At 38.0% G+C, this 19,935-nt stretch overlaps 1 protein-coding gene across 4 annotated transcripts in view; it reads right to left on the minus strand.

Annotated features, from left to right (window-relative positions):
• LOC116723520 (multidrug resistance-associated protein 4-like) overlaps positions 1 to 19,935 on the minus strand; it is a 47,464-nt gene that overhangs the window by 17,848 nt on the left and 9,681 nt on the right. For all 4 annotated transcript variants that reach the window (XR_004339996.1, XM_032568541.1, XM_032568540.1 and 1 more), the window contains exons 19-20: positions 18,435 to 18,581; positions 9,753 to 9,832 (exon numbers count right to left, since the gene is read on the minus strand). Coding sequence is in view for 3 of the 4 variants with exons in the window: in XM_032568541.1 (XP_032424432.1) it covers positions 9,753 to 9,832; positions 18,435 to 18,581 (227 nt within the window). In the remaining variant the exon portion in view is untranslated. The remainder of the gene's footprint in view (positions 1 to 9,752; positions 9,833 to 18,434; positions 18,582 to 19,935) is intronic.

Genomic DNA, 19,935 nt, shown 5'->3' on the forward strand with positions numbered 1-19,935 from the left:
TTCCCTTTGGATATGAAATAACATATTTTAGCTAAATGACAAATTTCTATCTTTTATGGAAACTATGTTGAATGCTGACTCTAAGGGCAATACATCCAATATGCATCCAAAAATATCTCCCTCTTGTTTTCTGCCGGCCCATGAAGTAGGCATGCAGGAAGGTAGTGGGCTACTTCTTTTGTAACCGAGTTTGGTTCGCAAGAAAGAAAATAAGTCTTGTTTGGTGGATTCTGTCCATTTGATGAAAGCAACTCAAGAACTACTTCCTTTTTTTAATTCAAAATGAGAGTTCTAAACATAGAATAGGATGACAAGCTTAAAGAACTAAACTACATTTTGGAGGCTCATAGTTTAATTTAGACCTGATGAGCTCATCAGATGAAAAACTTCTCAGTCCAATGCTCTTAAGAATGGTTGTTAATTAATGACATAATGAGAATAATTGTGAAGGTAGAGTGAAAGAGCTTTTTAAAGAGACAGAGGCCCAATTTTAAGGCATCAAATTGTGAAATCACATTTATGTTAGTAAACAACTAAGCCATGTTTGATATGCAGCATTTTTATAACAACTGAAGTTAACATAGTTACTTGATTGTGCTAAAAATGGCACTATGGAAAATACATAATACCGCCCCTTTAGTATATTTTTGCACATATTTAAATTTTTACACTATAAATGGACTTGTATGATGGAGTGTGTAAACTTTTTGCATACTTTGATTAAATAAATGCTTGGTCAAAGACTTATAGCACACAACATGAAAACCTTGCACCTTAAAATTAGAAACTTTGTGGAGATGAATCCCAAAAATGTGAAGATTAGGATCATATTCTTACCTTCAGTGGTCTCCGACTACCCCTGAGAGATGAAAATTTAATTTAGCACCTTAATTGTGGATTTTATCTGCCACTTATGCGCACATTTAAGCATGATCACTTTCAGTGTTGGTTTATGATGAAAAGCCACTCAATTCCATTTGCAGTTCAGATAAGAGGGAATTACTAGTCCAACCATTGCTGTGGTGGAGCCCACACAATCAAACAGTGAGTCAAAGCTACTGAGCACAACTGATCCCAAGAATTTCACAGTACATAAGTTTCAATCTAAGCTTTGATGGAAGGCTACCAGACTGCAAAGTGAGATGATGGTGCACGGTCCATCACTGCATGTTATTCAGCCTTTCCTCGAGGGCATAAAATATTAACAGAACAAATGTCTTATCATGTATACTGGTTCTCCTTTGCTCCCCAGCTAATGGCTGGTTGACACCATACGACTGTTCTGTCACAGTTGCTGTGGGTTATTCTGAATTCTAATTAGGCCCAATAAAGATGCAGAATTTTCCTACCAAAAGACCCAATGGTGACCCAATTTTAATTTAGATAGCATTTTTTTAAATCCTAATATTCCAACAGGTTCATGACGCCATGCACTTTAACAAGGTCCTTGGGTCCTTTAAAAGGAAAAACAGGCCCACAGAATTACAGGTCCTCCACCATACTTTACCATGGATGGGAGATGCTTTTCCACACATTCATCTTTAGCATCAAGCACAAGAAAGCTCAAGCTCGGTCATATGTGACCAATTCCAAACAGTTCCAGTTAAGTCCTTGTAGCACTTCATAAACTCCACCCACTTACTTTATTCTTGTAATGGTAGGGCAGAAAAAAGGTTTCTCCTTGCATGATTCTCAAATAGCCAGCAATATTATTTCATCCCTTGAAGAGACAAATATTCAGGCCTAAAAGCCTATCTAACCTCCCTTTAAACACGTAAATACACATTTTCTAACTGGTCTGATGATGATGCTGTCAACGCAGTCTTTAGGTTGACATTGTTGTTTTTCAATGTAGCCAATAGAGGTGAGTTCTGAGTAAGATTCAGTGGAATGGTGACATTTTTTTGGTTCCAAAATGATCCAAAGTTATTTAATACCACATTCATTTGGAGAGACATTGATGTGGTCATTATTGTGGATCAACAGCTAACATTAACATACTGTTATGAAAAACTAGCAGCCCAGAATCCGTCATTCTGGATGGAATGATGGAATAATCGAGCACTACCTTTCACAGTAAAATATGCACAGCAGCGACAGTTTGTAGCCCATAAACCTGGTTCTTTCCACTCTTCATCCCATGAGAGAAAAATTGTTACCAAGACTCAAGTTTAAGGAGTCCAAGTACAATTACAAGTGTTTGGGGAACAAGTGGAGTTTGAAGTGTTTTATCCTTACAAATTAAGTCAGAGTCTCACACTTGAATCATCATGTCTGGTATCTGATACAGAAAAACTCAATCTTTAGTCTCATCTGACTAAAGCACACCTTTACAGTTAAAGTCATAGTAGTGCTTACCAAACTGCACACTTATTTATGTGTCGGTAGGACAAAAAACACTTTTCTTGGCATGCCTTGCAAACAACCAACAATGGCAAGGCAGTTTTATTTGTATAGCACATTTTAGCAAATCAATTCAAAGTGTTTTACATGATTAGAAGGAAAATAAAACAACAATCAAAAACTACTACATTGCAGTGGCATAGTAAGAGAAAACAATGACGGGCTGAAAAACAAACTACAGTGATGTCCCAGTTGTTATTAATTAAACGACATGCTAACCAAATAAGGTTTTAGCCTTGATTTAAAGGAACTTTGTTTCAGCAGTTTTACAGTTTCCTGGCTGTTTGTTCCAGATTAAAGGACCATAAAATCTAAATGCTGCTACTTCAGGTTTGGTTCTGGTTCTGGGGATGCAAAGTAGACAAGCACCAGAATACATGAGAGGTCTAGAAGGTTGATACAACAGATTTTTAGTGTACTTCGTTGCTAAGCCTTTCAGTGGTTTATAAACTAATAAAAGCATTTCAAAGTCTATTCTCCGAGCTGCAGGGAGCGAGTAAAGAGACCTTAGATGGCGAGCCATAACTGCATGTTATCCAGCTTTCCCTTGAGAGGATCAAATATTAACAGAACCAATGTCTTGTCATGTACACTTGTTCTCCTTTGCTCCCCAGCTGATGACCGGTTGACATCATGAACCTGTGCTTTCACATTTGCTTTTTGCTGATTTGAATTCAAATTGGACCCATTTCAGACGCAATAACTGAAGGTCTGAGCTTAACCAGCTTATCTGTCAGTCGGGTCATCTAAAGGGGCAGCTGAGAAACAGGAACCATTAGAACGGCCTTGGGGAACAGGGTCTGATGTCACCAGGATCCTGTTTGATGTGACCCACTTGCGTGGTTTGGCGTTTTTATCGCATGAGCATCGGGAACACCGGGAGCCCCCCACCCACACTACACACAGATAAGTCGGATAAATGATCCTTTGCAAGCATCCACCTCACCCCCTCGGACCACATCCACATCTCCTATGAAACCACACAGGAACAGAAAACTCCCGAAGCCACATCCCGCTGCACATAAAAGTTGATAAAGGGATGAAAGGTTTTGTATACAAACAGTTTAAATAAAGAATTACCACTAATAGCTCTTTAGCGAGAAAAGAAAGCTACCGCACGCATGTGATTCAGTCATCCAGGCAAACTGGGCGCACTGCCGTGTCCAAAGACCATTCAGATCTCCGCTGACCCTAATTGCTTTATTTTTCCAACGATTCTATCAGCTCTTTGATGTCTAAGTAAATGCAGAAAATTGAAGTTAATTGCTATATTTGTGCTCAGCAATGATAGCGACTGTTGTTCCACAACTGAAAATAAACACTTCCTTGTAATTAAACATCCCTCCGGACACAAGAAATCATTATGCTTTTTACAACTCCTTTTTCATCCTCCCTTTATTTACTAACAGTGTGCAACATTTGCCACTGGGAAAAGAAAAAGTGCACAGAAAACAGGAAATAACAGGAGAGCATGTCAGAGCAGAAATCGCAAAAGAATTCCTCTATCTACACAAAACTTTTTTTTCTTTTTTTCTTTTACTCCACGCTTTTTGTGATAGAGCGGGGGACAAATAAGTCACAAGGGTCAGTGGTACTGAAACAAAACAAGGCTGTTCCACTTGGGCTCTGGAACAATAGAGGTGACCTGATCCATTCTACTCTGTGTTTGAGCTTTATTTTAAAATTAAATGCCCAGATGCCGAGGCTTTTCTTCGGGAGAAATGACTGTGGACACCTCCTTCACATTTTCCCCTTTCTTGGCCATTTTCACTTCATAAAGCTGCAGTCAATGTGTTTTGTGGGGGGGGGGGGGGGGGGGGGGGGGGGGGGGGGTGTCTGACACATACTGTGGTGGTCTCAGCCGCTGTCTACATTGGTGGCTCAAGTAGTCCGAGGATTAGACCTTTGTGTGCTCTGAAAAGGTAAAAAGAAGTCACTTATTTGGGTTCAGTCAAGCTGCTGATTTCCAACCCCGTTTTGGAAATAAGAGAAAGGCTTTGAAATGCCGTCTCCCCCAGACTCCACTATAAATCACCAGTGCCTGGCAAATTCATTCATTCATTCACTCAGCGTCATTCTGTTGAGAACAACACAAAACCATTTTCAAATGCACAATAAACAACAATTCTGAGATACAAAAGTCACAAAAAGCACCGAATTCATTATCTCCTTCATGCTGACGCAAGGCGAGATTCTAGATTAGATCCCGACTTTGTTATGTAAGTTCCCAGACTCAACGGACCCAGGGCCTTGCCCTGTATGTCTGTGTCAGAGCAGCTGAGGTGCTGGACCGCAGCATCAAGGGAGGACCACACATACACACATTGGAAAGCTTTTCTCGGCCGGTGCTCGCCATCAAATGACCATGTGTGGTATTGCTGACCGGCCACATAAGTCCACGCAAAAGCATCCTTGCAACCATGATGATGTTTTGCTTCTATTTTGGCATATATACAGTATGTGTCAACACATATAGTTCAGTGAATTGAAAATTTCATCAAATAACTTAAAGAGCATGCAGCAACCTACTCTTTGTTCATCTTTTATGGAATAATCTCAAACCAAAATTTATTTTTAAAATGCAACCCTTAAATTTAGTATATTTAGTGGCATTGTAGTATAGGTTAGGTTAGGTTAAACTTTATTAATCCCATAGGGAAATTAAGGTTATCTGTTGCTCAAACACTATTTTAGCCGTAGAGCAGCACTTAAAGAATACTTAGGGAAACTCTATTAGCATTTTTGGCTTAAAATGCCCGTCTCTGGGTTTTAGGTTTAGAAAAAGTTGATTCTTTAAAATCAGTTTAGAGTTGATTTTGTCATTTGTTTTTATTATTGTTATCATTATCCTGCTCAAACACCTGTTCCAATGTACTTGAAAAAGTTTACAAGAGACTTTGGAAGAGAAACAGGCCTATGAGATTGCAGATCCTCCACAGTATTTATCAATGAGGTTCTTTTCCAAATGTCTATCCTTTGTTTCATGCAAGACCCATCTGGTCTCCTGGTCTCATCTCATCACAACGTACAATTGCAGTTAAGTCCCAAGAAAATGTACAAACTCCATATATCCGCACATAGTGGTAGAACAGAAAATGTTCTTTCCTGGCATGACTGTGAAACAACCCCTTGGCCTCGAATGGTTGTTGTGTAAACTTGGTGACTCTAGCTTGTCACCCTTTGCTTTATTTCTCCAAGTGTGAGAATTTTTTTTTTACATCCCTTGAAGTTCTGTTTGCTGAGGAAGGTGATAGATAAGAATAGGTCCTTACGTAGCCTACAGGTTAGTGGTCAAAAGAAATCAACCTTTGTGTCATTTCATACTTATACCTTAGGGAAACAGTCATTGATTACTAAATAGAAGTTAAAAATACAATGAGAGCATTTAATGAAAGAAAATAAAATTATCTTGAATAAGATCATTGCTGAGCACAAATATAGCAATTAACTTCAAAATCAATATAAACTCAAATATTGATTTTTAAACAAATATGCAATATGAGATTTAACTACTCTAATGTAATCAAACATGAATTTATTTCAAGGCTGCTTACACTTCTGTCAACAAATGTGTTTGCATCTGAAATGCTACAATGAACCATCTTCTGTCTTTCTCAGACTACACTTTATGACCTATAACCCTGAAGGCAGTGCATTCTTTACTTCTTCTGTCTGGCAAAGCAGAGAAGCAAGTTGGTGAAATCCCATCCTGCGGGGTTCATAGTGACATCAGCAGTTCTCATTTCCCACAAAAGACACTAAAGAGAGTTGAGATACAAAGGGAGCAACAATATACAATCATCCAAAAGGTCTCTATGCATCTTTAGTTCTTTGTTAAAAGTTTTATAATACTATGAACTGTAGTGAACTTGTGGGGTTTCTTTAATCTTACATGTTCCACAAATAATGAAACAACTTGTGCTGAAGTTTACTTTTGATTTAACAGCCTCTAAATGGCTATTTTATTTCTTTTTTGACATAAAGTTGACCTCTATTTTAACAATACTTATGCTTGTTAAATTTGAACTGGAAAACCCTGCACTAAATACAGAATCTTTAAAGCACAACATGTTATTAAAGGAATAAGTTAATAATAAGAGTCCATGCTATGTTTGGCATTTAATACAATTTGTTTGGCAGTTCAAAAGCCACTGGTCCAGTTTAAAACCTTAATCTAAGGAGGGCAATGAGCCAAAAAAAAAGCAGTAATTCTGCATTTATTTTACTTTATGAATAGAGAATTTATCTCTATCCCTATTAGTTACTATAAAAATATTTTAATATATTTAAATATCTATGTTTTAATCATTTTTAAATCTATAGATTTCTAAAATTAGATATGTAATAAAGACTTTTTGACGACAATAACACCTTTGTAGTAGATTGGAAGTAAGTAGGCCTCCATATGTAGATAATGACTTGTCATCTGGATTCATTGCCTAATGGGTGACTGCTCTTAAAAAGGCCAGGAACAATTTTACTGATAAAAAAAACAGACCACCAACGTGACTGCAGCTGTTATAAAGTTTATTATTTAAGAAAATCCTCTCTAGCATCTCTATTTGTTAAAAAAGCTTGACAACTTGATGTCAGCCAGGTAAATGAACAACTGTTTTCTCTAAATAATTAATAATTAAATTTATTAATTTAATAAATTAATAATTAAATAAAATTAATAATTAAATTACATTTTACTGAACACAACTGTTGAGTAAAGCACACACTGATTATGTGGAGAAAAGTGAGACCTGCATAACCACTGCATGGCTTTCTTATATACAGTTGTTGAGAATAACATGTTGATGTATTCCTGTGCACATCACAGTAGCAATGCTGATACAAAGTGGAGCAGGAATCACAAAGCACATTTAAACATAGGCAGAATTCAATGGCTCCAATTGTGGCTAATTACAGACAGGCTGTGACTGCAACTGTGTATTGAAATAAATCAAGCTACAATGATTCTGCAATCAAACATACAGTCTGTATACAGTCTGTATGTTTCAGCACTATCAAAAGCCAAGCCAAGACACACTTGAATGACAATAACAGTGTGCTGATTTTCCATTAAAATCCGTTTTTTTGTTGTTGGAGAAAACAGGGGGTGTAAATGCAATACCAAATCCAACAGTTGATGGTGGAAGCTTGTCAAGAGCCTTCACTCAGATTCCACCCAAAGACCCCCGCACTCACTCCTCATTGTCTTGGCCTCCTGCTCTGCCCTCTTTATGAAAATAAAGGCAACCCAGGATTTAAAGGTCAAGTCCAAACAAAAGCTGACAGTCCCCAAAGGCTGAGGTGTTTTTAATTGACATTTCTGTCTTTGTCCCCTGACCATAAAGAGGAGGAGAGAAAATAGTCTTTTCTCCAATATACTAAATTACTACTAAATGAGACCTGTGGAAAAAAAATAGGGCTGTGGGGTGTAACCAGGTTCCACCAGCTTGAGGGAATCCCCTTGTTAGGAAGCTATGGGGGCAGTGTTGAAGGGCTGTGAAGTGCTTACTCCACCATAAAGGAGGGAAGGCTCAGGCACAAATCCTCACACAGAAGCGGCCTCTCTCCATAGAGAGAGATAAACCAGTTAGGGCTTTGTTTATGAAGTTTCACTTTATTCCCCCCTGACAACCATTTAGACAATGACTATGGGGAAATGTCCCTCTGAGAAAGAGCAACAATAGTCAAGATCAGCAGCTTTTCTAAGCAGCTAATTCTGTGATAAAAAGAGTGCAGATCTTCCTTCCTGGAAGCATTAGAAACTGCCTAATGAAAGACACCTGAACAAGAGCAGAGAGAAGCCTAAACAAAGGTGCTTTGTCCAAATGATGCCACTTTTGTGCACCAACACAATCACCTACCACTTTCTGGTCCTTTCTGAAACACTTTGCATATTATATACTCAGTCCATGTCAGGTCTTGCTCCATTTCATTTAAGTGATAGTTTTTCTTAGAAAGCTTTGTTCTAAATATATGAAAAAAATGCATAGAATAAATTTAAGTGAGAATAAATCTGAAAAACATCTGGATGGCATGTCTGTCTTTGGAAATATTTTTCTGATATTGAAAGGATAAGAATTACCTACTGACGACTGTTCTACAACAGCTTTAACATACAGTATGTCTATTGTTGTTGATTGTGTCATTCAATAGGTTATCCACTTTGTTCCTATTCCAATAAAGAGGTGGCAAAAAGTTGCCTTTAACTAAATTACATGACTTTCTATGACAACAATAATTGATTATATCAGTATTTTAAATAAAACAACTTGAAAGACTAGGCCTCCTAAACCACTACTTTTCTCAACTAAAAATTACATTTAAAATCTTTCAGGTTTTGACACCAGTCTGCCTTATATTCTACTTTTACTATTGAGTTTCTGATTTTCTCCTGATTTTTATCTTCAGATAGTTCATGACTATCTCTGCAAAAAAAACTCTTAAGTAAACAATTTATCATTTAAAATAGTCTTCAGTCATGATATGCTTAACTTTTAAGACCTTTTAGGACCTAAGCATCCTTTACAAAGTTGTTGTTTTCCTTCATCTTATTATCAAAATGAGGGGAACTATTGCAGACAAAACTCTTTTGTGCATATGATCTTTTGTGCTTTCAGCATTTAAGATGGCTTTTGTATACAGCGAGATGGGTATCTGCCACAAACATCACTCAGGCATTGTGGAGGGGGGATTCATTTTCAGCTCGCCTTTGTTCTATTCTTTGGCCTGAACCAAGGAGCCACGCCTGCTCCTCTACCTTGAATTGTGTGGCAAACATTCCCTTCTTTGTGGCACTAGGTGCATGAGCTAGCTCATCTCCGCAGGCTTTCGTGGGAGATGGCTGTCACGGTGGCGGGGTCGCATTTGGTAACCCAACCGGGTTGTGCTCTAGGGTGGCCGTTTGCTACTGGGCCAAGAAGACTGTAAACAAGTAAGAAAACTGTGCTCAGAAGGGAAAGTCCTTTTATGGATCTCTTCCACAAACACCTCCTCTACATCCTGCTATAGTTATCTTCACTCAATACACCATCCTTGTTTGCCCTCCACGGCTCCCTAATGTTTCTCTCTATCATCATGACGCTTTATTTCTTTTCTGATCCTCTTTCACCCAATAACTTTTAGTCTCCATACACATTTTTTGAAGACTTGTGTCACACAGAGGGAGCCACGCCCTGAGCCTGTGTGCACACTTTTTATTAAATCTGTGCAGGCGCTGGGCTGCGCTGCCGAGTAATCCTACAGTAATTGTTTCCAGATTAGGGGACCCGGACCACAAAGCAGGTTTAGCCAGGCATGAAATGGCCTCCCAGCACCGCAGCACCGTCAACCAGACCTGCCGAGGTGCGACTCACCTGGGTAAAGTCCACAAACGTCCATGGAAGAAGAGAGTCTAAGTAGCCAATGTCCTTCGAAAACCTGTTGAGAATTCTCCCTGGAAAACAAAACAAAAGCAAAAAGAATCAGACAAAGCCAGAAGTACTGGATATTTTTCAAAAAGCTGCTCAAATAAACATCCATGTCTGGAAAAAAGGTGAATTTTCACCTATACCCTAATTTTGCAGTTTGAACTACAAATGTAGGTCAAAAGCAATTATGTTCAATCCATTCAAAGTTACACTTTTTTTTTTTTTCATTTCAACAGAGGATCCGTTTCAATATTCACCTCAGATTCAACAGCACAGAGCTGAGAGACTGAGATGAAAAGCATTCACCCTGTCTACTTTAAACAATGAATCATTATTTGGGCATCATTTCATAAAGACTGGCCTACTCTTGGATGAACATGTGAGGGAGCCTTTTGTTAGCAAACAAAAGGGCAACAGAAGCTGCGTACCTGCCTTTATGCTCCAACTGGCAGTGTCAGTGACATTAATTGAGTTGCCTCCAATCTGCTCAGGTGTTCATTATTTTGGTCGGCACTCTGCAGGTGCAGTGGCAGCCCTTTCATTGTTATCCCTTTAGCAACTTTGCTACCTTATTCTGATCCCGCGGTACACACGATTACACTTCCAGGTGCTTTCACACAGAGTTTACTGCAGGGTCAATCCCTGCAGTGCATTTCGTACAACCTATTCACTCTGTCTCTAAAGGATGCAGATAAACTGAGAGGTAGACAACAGAATGTGGCAATAACAGAACAGGACTGAGGCAGCTTTGTATATTCCCCAAAAATTGTAACTCCATAGTTATGTCATATTGTTTCAATATACATCTGAAAATGAATCTTTTTTGGTCAAACATACACAATTGAAATCAGATATTTACACACTTTATAGACATTTTTTCTCACCTTCTGACATTAAATCAGACTAAACTTTTCCTACTTAGGTAATTTAGGATTACTAAGTAACAGAATTCAACTCAATTCAATCCAATTTAAAAGTATTTTATTTATCCCTAAAGTAAATTATGTCTTCAAACCAATATCATTCAAATATCTTCAAAGATTTGTTGAGGACGGTGACACTGTGGACAGGAAGGATCACTAGTTGCTGTCAGTTTTGCAACAAATCTGAAGAGCTCTCTGACTGAACATGAATGACAGACTAATGACTGTCCTGACATGCTGACAGCTCAATTTACAGACAGCAGAAAAAAATATCCCACAGTGACAAGTTGTGGACGGCACAATCAGTAATTGGCAAGCACTGCTTATCCACTTCATTTGTTTTTGCATCTCCTCTAAATCTCTGTCTGGACATATGGTTAGCAAGCCACAGACAGAGAAGTCTGCTCTGTGATATGATCCTTGCTCATTATGATCAATAAAAAAGATGATTTGAACCTTGCCCTCCTCTCTCTGCTGGTCCTGCTCTACAGCTATGATGTCTCCTTATCAAACTACCTTTTAAAGCTAGACTTTCGCATACATTGAGATTGCTATGCCTTGGGAAATTTGAAAAAGCCTATATGAAAATGTTGTGGATTTCCAAGCTTCTGAGCTCTTGAGTTAATTGTGGATGTATATTATGCAACATATACAGTACATTACATGTTTGACATCATGGAAGAATTAATGCAAATCAGGAAAGGGAAGGGAATTGTAGATCTCCACAAGTCTGACTCAGACTTTTGGTACAATTTCCAGATGTACCAAACATCAATGAAAGTCACAAAATGAAACTATTTTGTGTTTCATTCTGGTAGTGTGCCACCCTGCAAAAGCAAAAGACCTTTTGTTCAAATGCTCGCAAAAGCTGGCAAGATAGTTTCATTACCCACACTGAAATGAGTCATTGACTGAGATGAGCTGAAAGGCCAATCAATAAGGAAGAAACCTTTACTCCAAAAGCAACTCACAGCACCATACTACAGTGTGCAAATGCAGGTTTACATCCTGGTAGAAAACTGAAGTTTTAATGCACTTGAGTAAAAATGTATATTCAAGTATTATTAACACCTTAAGTTGTCTGAGAATATTGCAAATTTATATTTTGCAATGAATTTACTGAAACTGATTTGAAAATCTAAATTTACAAAAAAGGTGACTACATGGCATTCAACAGTGTAGGATGTGAGGAGAAGCAGGGTGGCACACTAGCAGGATGTGGTGGCATGGTACTACATAGGCATGGTAAAACCATGGCATCGCTGACCTAAAAGTTGCCTCCCAGCTTCCAGTCAGTCCTATGGAGGAGGGCCCTGTAATCACCTCTCTCCACGGCCATAAGCAGCTTACAGCTTTATCCAAAACGCCGCTCCCGCCTAAAAAACATGCATGCAGACGAGGCCGGGCTCCCCATAACAGCCATTGCATAAACCCAGCCAGAGCATTATTCCCCGCAACAACCCAGCAATGCTCCAAATCAACACTGATTCAAAGTCAAGTGGCGTAAGCATGTTGTACACTTAGAGGCAGACTAATCTTATTCACAGTGTGAGTGCCCCTTTAGCATACAGACATCCCGAGGGGAGGGTTCAAGCAAGCAAGGGGGTAGAGCTGCTACCACACCAATGTAAGATACTGCTGCTTTTCATCTGGGAACAGGAGGAGGACTTGTCAAACTGTGTTTGTTAAATATATTCAATAATATTTTATGTAATTTTACTGTCTGAGCCATAAATGACCTAAATCCATGCATATCTGACAAACAATGCCAAAGAAAAAAAAAACAGGATTGGTTTCTCTGGGTTACATCATACCATGCTTGGAGGGTGTTGGAGCATCCAGCGTCAGACGGGTATCAGCTGTTTGACAAGCGGCTCAGTTAACAGAGAGTTTTTACTGGGGATGAGGCAAAAACCCTTCTCTCTCTGTCCAGACTATGGAGGGGATACATTACAGTGATGTAGTTACACAAAGACATTCACTGCATGGAAATGCCTATGAGGTAAGATCAGCATGGGACAGTGGCTTCAATCACTCTGGGTGGTTGTCAACAATATCACCTATTGTGTAGAGTGGGGTATAGACATTTCAGGATATCAGCAGCATTAGTATCAAACAATTTCTCATGCTTTAAGACTCCAAGGGTGATTTGCACCACTTTTCAGGCTCAGAAAATATCAAGCGCTCCCAATGAAGGTGGCCTCTTAAGGTGGAGATATTAGGTGAGCAGGGCCCCCAATCACTTTTAAAGAAGTGGAACAGTGGGGTCCGGCTCGAGTGGGGCTGTGTAGCAAATCGCTGTTCCCTGTAAACATCAAGATAAGGCGACGACTCAGAGCCGCTCCATGTGTGGGCCCCAGTGCAGTTGGAGGGGCTTTTCAGTGAGCAGAGTGTGATAATAAAGTAATACCAGGGAGGGGGCTGCCAAGGCTGGAGGTGGCACAGCTCACCTGCACTTCCATGAAGGGCCCACAGGCCTGGGGCAGCCTCCCACCGCCGGCGCCTTGCTGCCAATACTAATACATTCTAAATCCATTCTCTTCGCTCACACCGCCAGGCTCCTGCAATCTCCTCTCCTTTCCTTTCATGCAATTAAATAGTGGAAGTGCCGAGCGAGGGGGAGCCCTATCAGCCATGCTGCACACACACGCGCGGCTCCATCTCCACATTCAATTTACACACTTCGATATCATCATCCTCTCTGCAGTACTTCCTTCACTTCACTCTTAACACTCTTGCATTCCAGACCTGAAATACAGACATTAAAAACACTGCCTCTGTAGACACAATTAGAATCTCACAGCTCTGCCCACAGAAGATCTAATGTTCCCTGCGTCAACAGTAACTGAGTGACACCCAGCTCTGAGATGGCCCACCATGCTGATGCGAAATGGGAACAGGAGATGCTGATGTATGTGTGTGTGTGTTGACTGAAACTCCACTCCTTGACTGTGTTGATGAGCTGAAGCCTCGGCCTGCAGTCTCTGAGGGGATTAGCCCACTCAATGACACCAAATTACAGGGATCAACATTAGCTTGACACATTCACTGCTGTCTGTGCAGCTCTAACTGCATTTGGATGAACAGCCGTAATAAGATAGTATGACTACATTTGGGCAACAGCAATACTTAAATCTAGAGAAATTTGCATACGCACCAAAAAAACCTGCTGGTTTACTTTGTTAACCCAAATGACAGGTTTATGCTGTTGGACAGATTAGGTAAGATGAAAAACGGAATGGTAAACATATAGGCCTAGTGAATGATGACGGTGTGAGTGGGTTGTCTTTACGATTTTAGTTCACTCTAAAGAAAGTGTTTGTTCAGGTAGTGTTGGCCTTTTATCTGCTAACTATATAGTGTTAGCCACGTATGATTAACATTCACACACTGACAAGACAATTGCCCATGAAGTCAATGAAGGCACATTTAAAACCGTTGGGTTATTTCTTTAATCCAAATGCTGGGGTTATACTGTTAGATTAGAAGGTAATCTAAATCAAACATTACGTCAAAAATTGTGATCCAGTTTGTTGTTAAAAGGGAGAAACATTATGATCATTATTCCCAAAAAGCCATTTTGCTGGATGACACAACTTCATTGAACCTATTTCACAGGATGAAATATAAAATGTTAAGATGCTAAAATTATTCTATTAAGTTGTGCTAATGACATTAGTTCACTCCAAAGGTTAGGTGGTGATTAAATTAGCCTGGTGATAAAATTAGCTAGTGGATGCTTATGCTAGCAATGTTCATTATTTACACCTTGACCAAATAATTGGTCATAAAGTAAACACAAACAATAAAAACAGCTGTGTTTAATCCAAATGTTGGGTTAATGCTGTTGAAACCGAATTTGCACAGATTAAACCAAACATTTAGTCAAAAACAGCTTGTTAAGCTTCAGAAGAGAAAAGGAGCTACAGTATATCATTCTTCAAGTATCACCATTTTGAAAAATGGAAAGAAATGAGCAAAGTAAAATTTTTACTTGAAGTAAAAAATCTTCAAGTAATTGAAGATTTTTCACAGGATGAAATATGAAATGGTAAGATGGTAAAATTATGCTATATAATATTGCTAATGTCAATTACTTTAGTTCACAATAAAGATTTTGTTTGTTGACTTAGAATATCAGCTTTTTATCTGCTTGGTAGGTAAGCTAATACACTCTATAAATATGTAATATCACCACTTTAACCTAAAATGGTGAAAGTAAATAATAATCACTTAATTGACTGATACTAGTCCTGTTATTCAGCCAAAAGGTGGTGCATATTCATTGCAATTAAAATAGCAATGAACAACATTGTGGAATGTCAAAAATAGGCATTCTTCTTGAACCTTTTTTAAGTAAATCATATTCAGTAAGTGCATTTTAAAAATAATGTAAAATTATTTGAATCGTTTTTATTAACTGCCATAATAGTTTGTGTCAAATGCACATGAAAAGCTATGTGTTTTGCAGAATCAAAATACTCACCAGTAAAAACACCAGTGTGTTTTTGCTGGTAAGTAAAAACACACCAGTTTTCACTCAACTTAGAAAAGTAAGTGCTCAAGTATCAACTGAGATGATTTTCAGTATGATTAGGTACTTTAAAAAATAAAAATACAAAATAAATTTAATTAAACGTGTCTTTTTATATCAAAAGTTGAAACCATGTAACTGTTACATACAGTAGTTACCAGAAATACTATAAGTCAAAAATTTTATTCTGAAGTTTTCTTTTTCAGCAGGGATCCTGAGAATTTGCACTTCAACAAACAAGTGATCGCAAGATATTTTTTTCAAACTACCCAGTGAAAAGGTTCATATTAAAATTTTAACAAAAGAACTAGTTATAAAGTCAAATTTTGCACCTTTTAACACACTGTACTCAAATGTTCCAAGATTGACAAATTTCTGAACTTGGAAGGTTTTGATGCAAACATAGAACAAGTTTTAAAAGTAATTGTTGAATGCCCTGGAAATGACTTGTCAAATAAAAAAGTATAACTTGTCAGTAGACACAGATCAAATGCAGACGTTATGTGGTTGTTGTACTTTATTATCTATAAATTTTTTAATGTATAGGTAAACTAAAAATAAAAATCAGAGATGTGCAAATGATCCTTGTCCTTGCCAATACTGATTTCAGTTTTACTTTTAGGTTTGACTTATAGTTTTTAAAGACAAAAACACAAAAATAAAATAAAAAAAGGTGTTGTAGGTTCTTTAGTAGCAGTAAAAGTCATGAAAGAACAATAAGATTATTCCTAGTTATACAACCAAGCTTCAACTGGCTTTAACTAAACAATAACAAAAATATGTCAGTCTCCAACAATAATGGCTACTTCTGATTTTGGTCTTTTTAATAAATAGGACAAAATATGATTTATTTTAGCTTTTGACCTACACTCTTTTTAGAGCAGATCAAGGGAACGTTGGTCAACTAACTTGTAAACCTGTATCAAAAAAAATAATTTTAATAGTAAAATATTTTAGGCGATGAAAATCTAACCTGGTATCCTAACCTACAGTCCTAAATCCAGCCCATAATCTAACTATGTTGTGTTAAATCAACTAATGTCTGGATTTTCCCAGGACCCAAGGCTGGTTTAGCAGTATAACTGCATTTGGGTTTTTAATCCAACCATTAGAAAAACCACAGATGGAGTCAAAAGGTGCAAATTATTTTAGCAGGTACAGCTAAAGTGCTTCTTTGTCAATCCTACCTCACAATAGATGTTTTCTGTTGTTGTAACATACTTCCACAAAATAACAAAAAGCACCTTTATGCAGCGGCACTCACAATGGTAACCTTTAACTCAGAGGGCCGCTATCAAACACAAGGCCTTTTTCCAGTGGCAGCAACACACCTATCACTTACACGTGTAAACAGCTGTCAAATCCTCCACAGATGCACAGTTACAAATTGCAGAGACTTATTGCGAGAGCAGTGAATGCGGAAAAGGTGATGGAAGTGACAGTTATTGTGTGAGTGAAAAGAATATTCAGACAGTGGCAAAACATTGGGAGGAAAATGACAGCAACTGTCTAGAGAAGGAAAAATAAAGAACAACTGCAGAAGAAACATCCAATAACTTCTGTTTTTTTTCTAATGTGACAATAATTTATAATATAGTGTATAATTATTAACAGCTATTTAATTTCAATTTTATTTCTGGTAAATGCTAAGACAGTTACCAATCAATCCAGTCAAACATAAGTGCTGTTTGCCAGTTTGGAGGCCAAGTTGTGACAACTGGACTGGCCACACAATGGCCTACAGATAACAGTACAACAGCAATCAGATTGTGTCTGTTAAGCCTCTCCTTTGCTGCTCTATTAAACAGATCATTACATTATTCGAAGTGTTTGCTCTCCTCAGTGTTGTAAAGATTACTGAGCAAGGCACACCCAGATAAGCGGGTCAGGCAGTCCGATGCGTAATGCAAACAGCAGTAGCTGAAAAACAAAACTGAAAGATTAAGACGTGCCGGGTTCTCTCCATACGCAGCGCTGCAATGGGAAAAGCTTTCGCGCTTATACACCCACCTCTAATGCCAGTGGAAACCGCAAGGTGCAGAACACCCTCAAATCATATTTAGATTTGTGTTACGGGCTTATTATGACTCATTATACAGATACAAGTTGCCCTTCTTGTGGAGAATTCCCACCCGACCCGATTGTGCTGTACACCCATGTCACTATGAGGAGATTAGGCTGCGTAATTATCTCCTGACAGGTGAACAATGCAACAGAAAAAACTGAAGTTATCAAAGTGGGCCACTTGATAGTTGACTTTGGATTTGAGTGACAGCCTGCGGTAATATTCCTTAACCTAATTAAAAGAGGTCTTAAATTATTCTTGGGAAAAAAAATGTAGGGCAAATTATAAACAATAGGCAAAAACATGTTTTTTATATAAAGAAAAACAGGTGCCTTTCTGACTTATTTACATTGTTTACTCACTTTTTATATCACCCCTGTCTGCCCACTCCAGTGAACCAGCAGCAGTCCACACAAAAGCTAACGAAATGATAAAAATGTCTGACACGGTGCACAAATACAGACAAATATGTCTGTATTTGTACAGCTCCAATCCAAACCCTACATTGTCTAAGCTCTACTGTTCTGCAAACAGTGTTTACTCAATCTAGCTCTTTGCTCTTTTGTAAAACCTCACAGTAAAGATGATAATGCTCTCGCTTGTAGTTTTAAATACTTTACATGCTGAAAAATCTTAAATCTTCTCACAAGAATGTAGATTTAGTGTAATATTTGTGAAGCTAGATCAGCCTCACAATAAGAATTTAATCTAATAAAATGACAACAAATTGCAATTATATTTTTCTACAGAGAAGTTTGGGATTTTTTTAATAAACATTAATTTAAGTTATTTGTTAAGCTAAACATTAAAAAAGAAACAACATAAACTCTATGGGGAGCGAAAGCCCCTATTTTTCAGGCTAACATTTTAAATTGAAAAGATTACATCATATAAAAACTTAACAGTCATGACAAACAAGAAAGATGAAGGGAGAGCTGGTAGGTGTTTTAAAGTGGAACAGAAGCCATGTCGCAGAAAGGTAGCAGTCTGCCCTCTAGTGGTGATGCATAACAGCAGCGCTCAATGTTCTCGACTCCTGATCATTTCATCGTTCAAATTCATCATGCCGAAACAGAAATTAGAGCTTCACTTGTATGTCTGCTTACCGATTGGGTTGGTATCAAAAAAGTGGATGGAAGTCCGTAGAATGGCCCTGAACATGTTGTTGTGAAGGGTTTGTGCAGACTTCACCAGGACATTGAAGAAAACCAAACTGCGAATGAAGCCCAACACAACTGAAGTGACTGTTAAAGCTGAAAAAAAAAAAAAAAAAACACAAAGAAGAAATATGTGAAATGTATTACAGAATGATTAAAGTAAAATAGGATTTTTCTCATATGGTGTATTAATAGAGTTTTGAATATTTTATGGCAGATAAATTTGTTAGTGAAATGTGTGAGTATATGTGAGGATACCTAATATTTGATTGCTTTTCATAGTAATAAAAGTATGACTTTGATTTAATATAATTTGGTTGTGTGGTAAGAAATGCTGGTATTTCTGGATGTGATCAATAAACAACTCGTTATGAGATAAATTTGTTAAATTGCTTGTTAGCACAAGTAGCAAACCAGTCAATCATATGCATTTAGGTATCCAGGGGCAGAGAAGACAACTTGCTGAAGTTCAGACCAACATAAGAATATGGAGGACAGGGGATTTAGGTGCCTTTAGTCAAGGTATTTGGTTGCAAGACGGACTGGTCTTAGTATTTCAACAACTGCTGATCTACTGGGAATTTTCAAGGTTACAGAGAACTATTTGAAAAATAGAAAATATCCAATCATTGCAGTTGTGAAGGATCAAAATTACTTGTTGATGCCAGACAAGAATGGACAGATTAATTCTAAGTGAGAAGCAGAAGGTGCTGTCTCTTGGTGAAGAACAGGAAACTGACCCTATAGATTGCAATCAACAAAAACTGGACAAAAACAGATTAGAAAAGGATTGTGTGGTCCAGTGATTCTCAATTGTTGCTCTCTGTTTCCATCCCTTCTGATGGCTACATCCAGCAAAATATGAGGTCGACAAATGAGCTAGGTCTACCCTATAAAGCTGCCAGGGAATGTTTATAACCCAGCATATTTTTTATCTGGTGGCATGTTGGACACACTGTCAGGTCCTTTACATTTTTACCCACCAACATAAGGTGTTTCTCCAAGGTTTACATTAGGACCTCTACTTTTGTCTTTTAATATAAATAGCTTTGGTAACACAATTTATTACTGGACGTGAAAATCATGTACATCACTGTTCTCTTCATGCTGCTGCTAAATATTCATGGCAGTTTGTCCATAATCTTACACACTGAATGTTTACACTCCTGGTGCAGGGATTTTTTTCAGATGTCTGTCATAAGAGTCAGAAGGGAATATTGTGAAACAGCTATCAATAGTGCCTGCTTCCTTCAATAAAAATCTTGAAAATAACAGAACTGGTTTTAGTCCACTTTAATGGAGTAAGCCAGGATTATCTGGGTCAAGGTCAAAGTTTTTGGTATTAATACTTCTTTGCACATGGTTTTTCTGATAAGTTACTTATACTGAATATTAGCTAGAGTTATTTTGTGTTTTATTAGACATTGTTTTATTTAGTTTTTTTGCATGT

This window comes from Xiphophorus hellerii, chromosome 7 (assembly GCF_003331165.1).
Source record: "Xiphophorus hellerii strain 12219 chromosome 7, Xiphophorus_hellerii-4.1, whole genome shotgun sequence".
Lineage (NCBI taxonomy): Eukaryota > Metazoa > Chordata > Actinopteri > Cyprinodontiformes > Poeciliidae > Xiphophorus > Xiphophorus hellerii.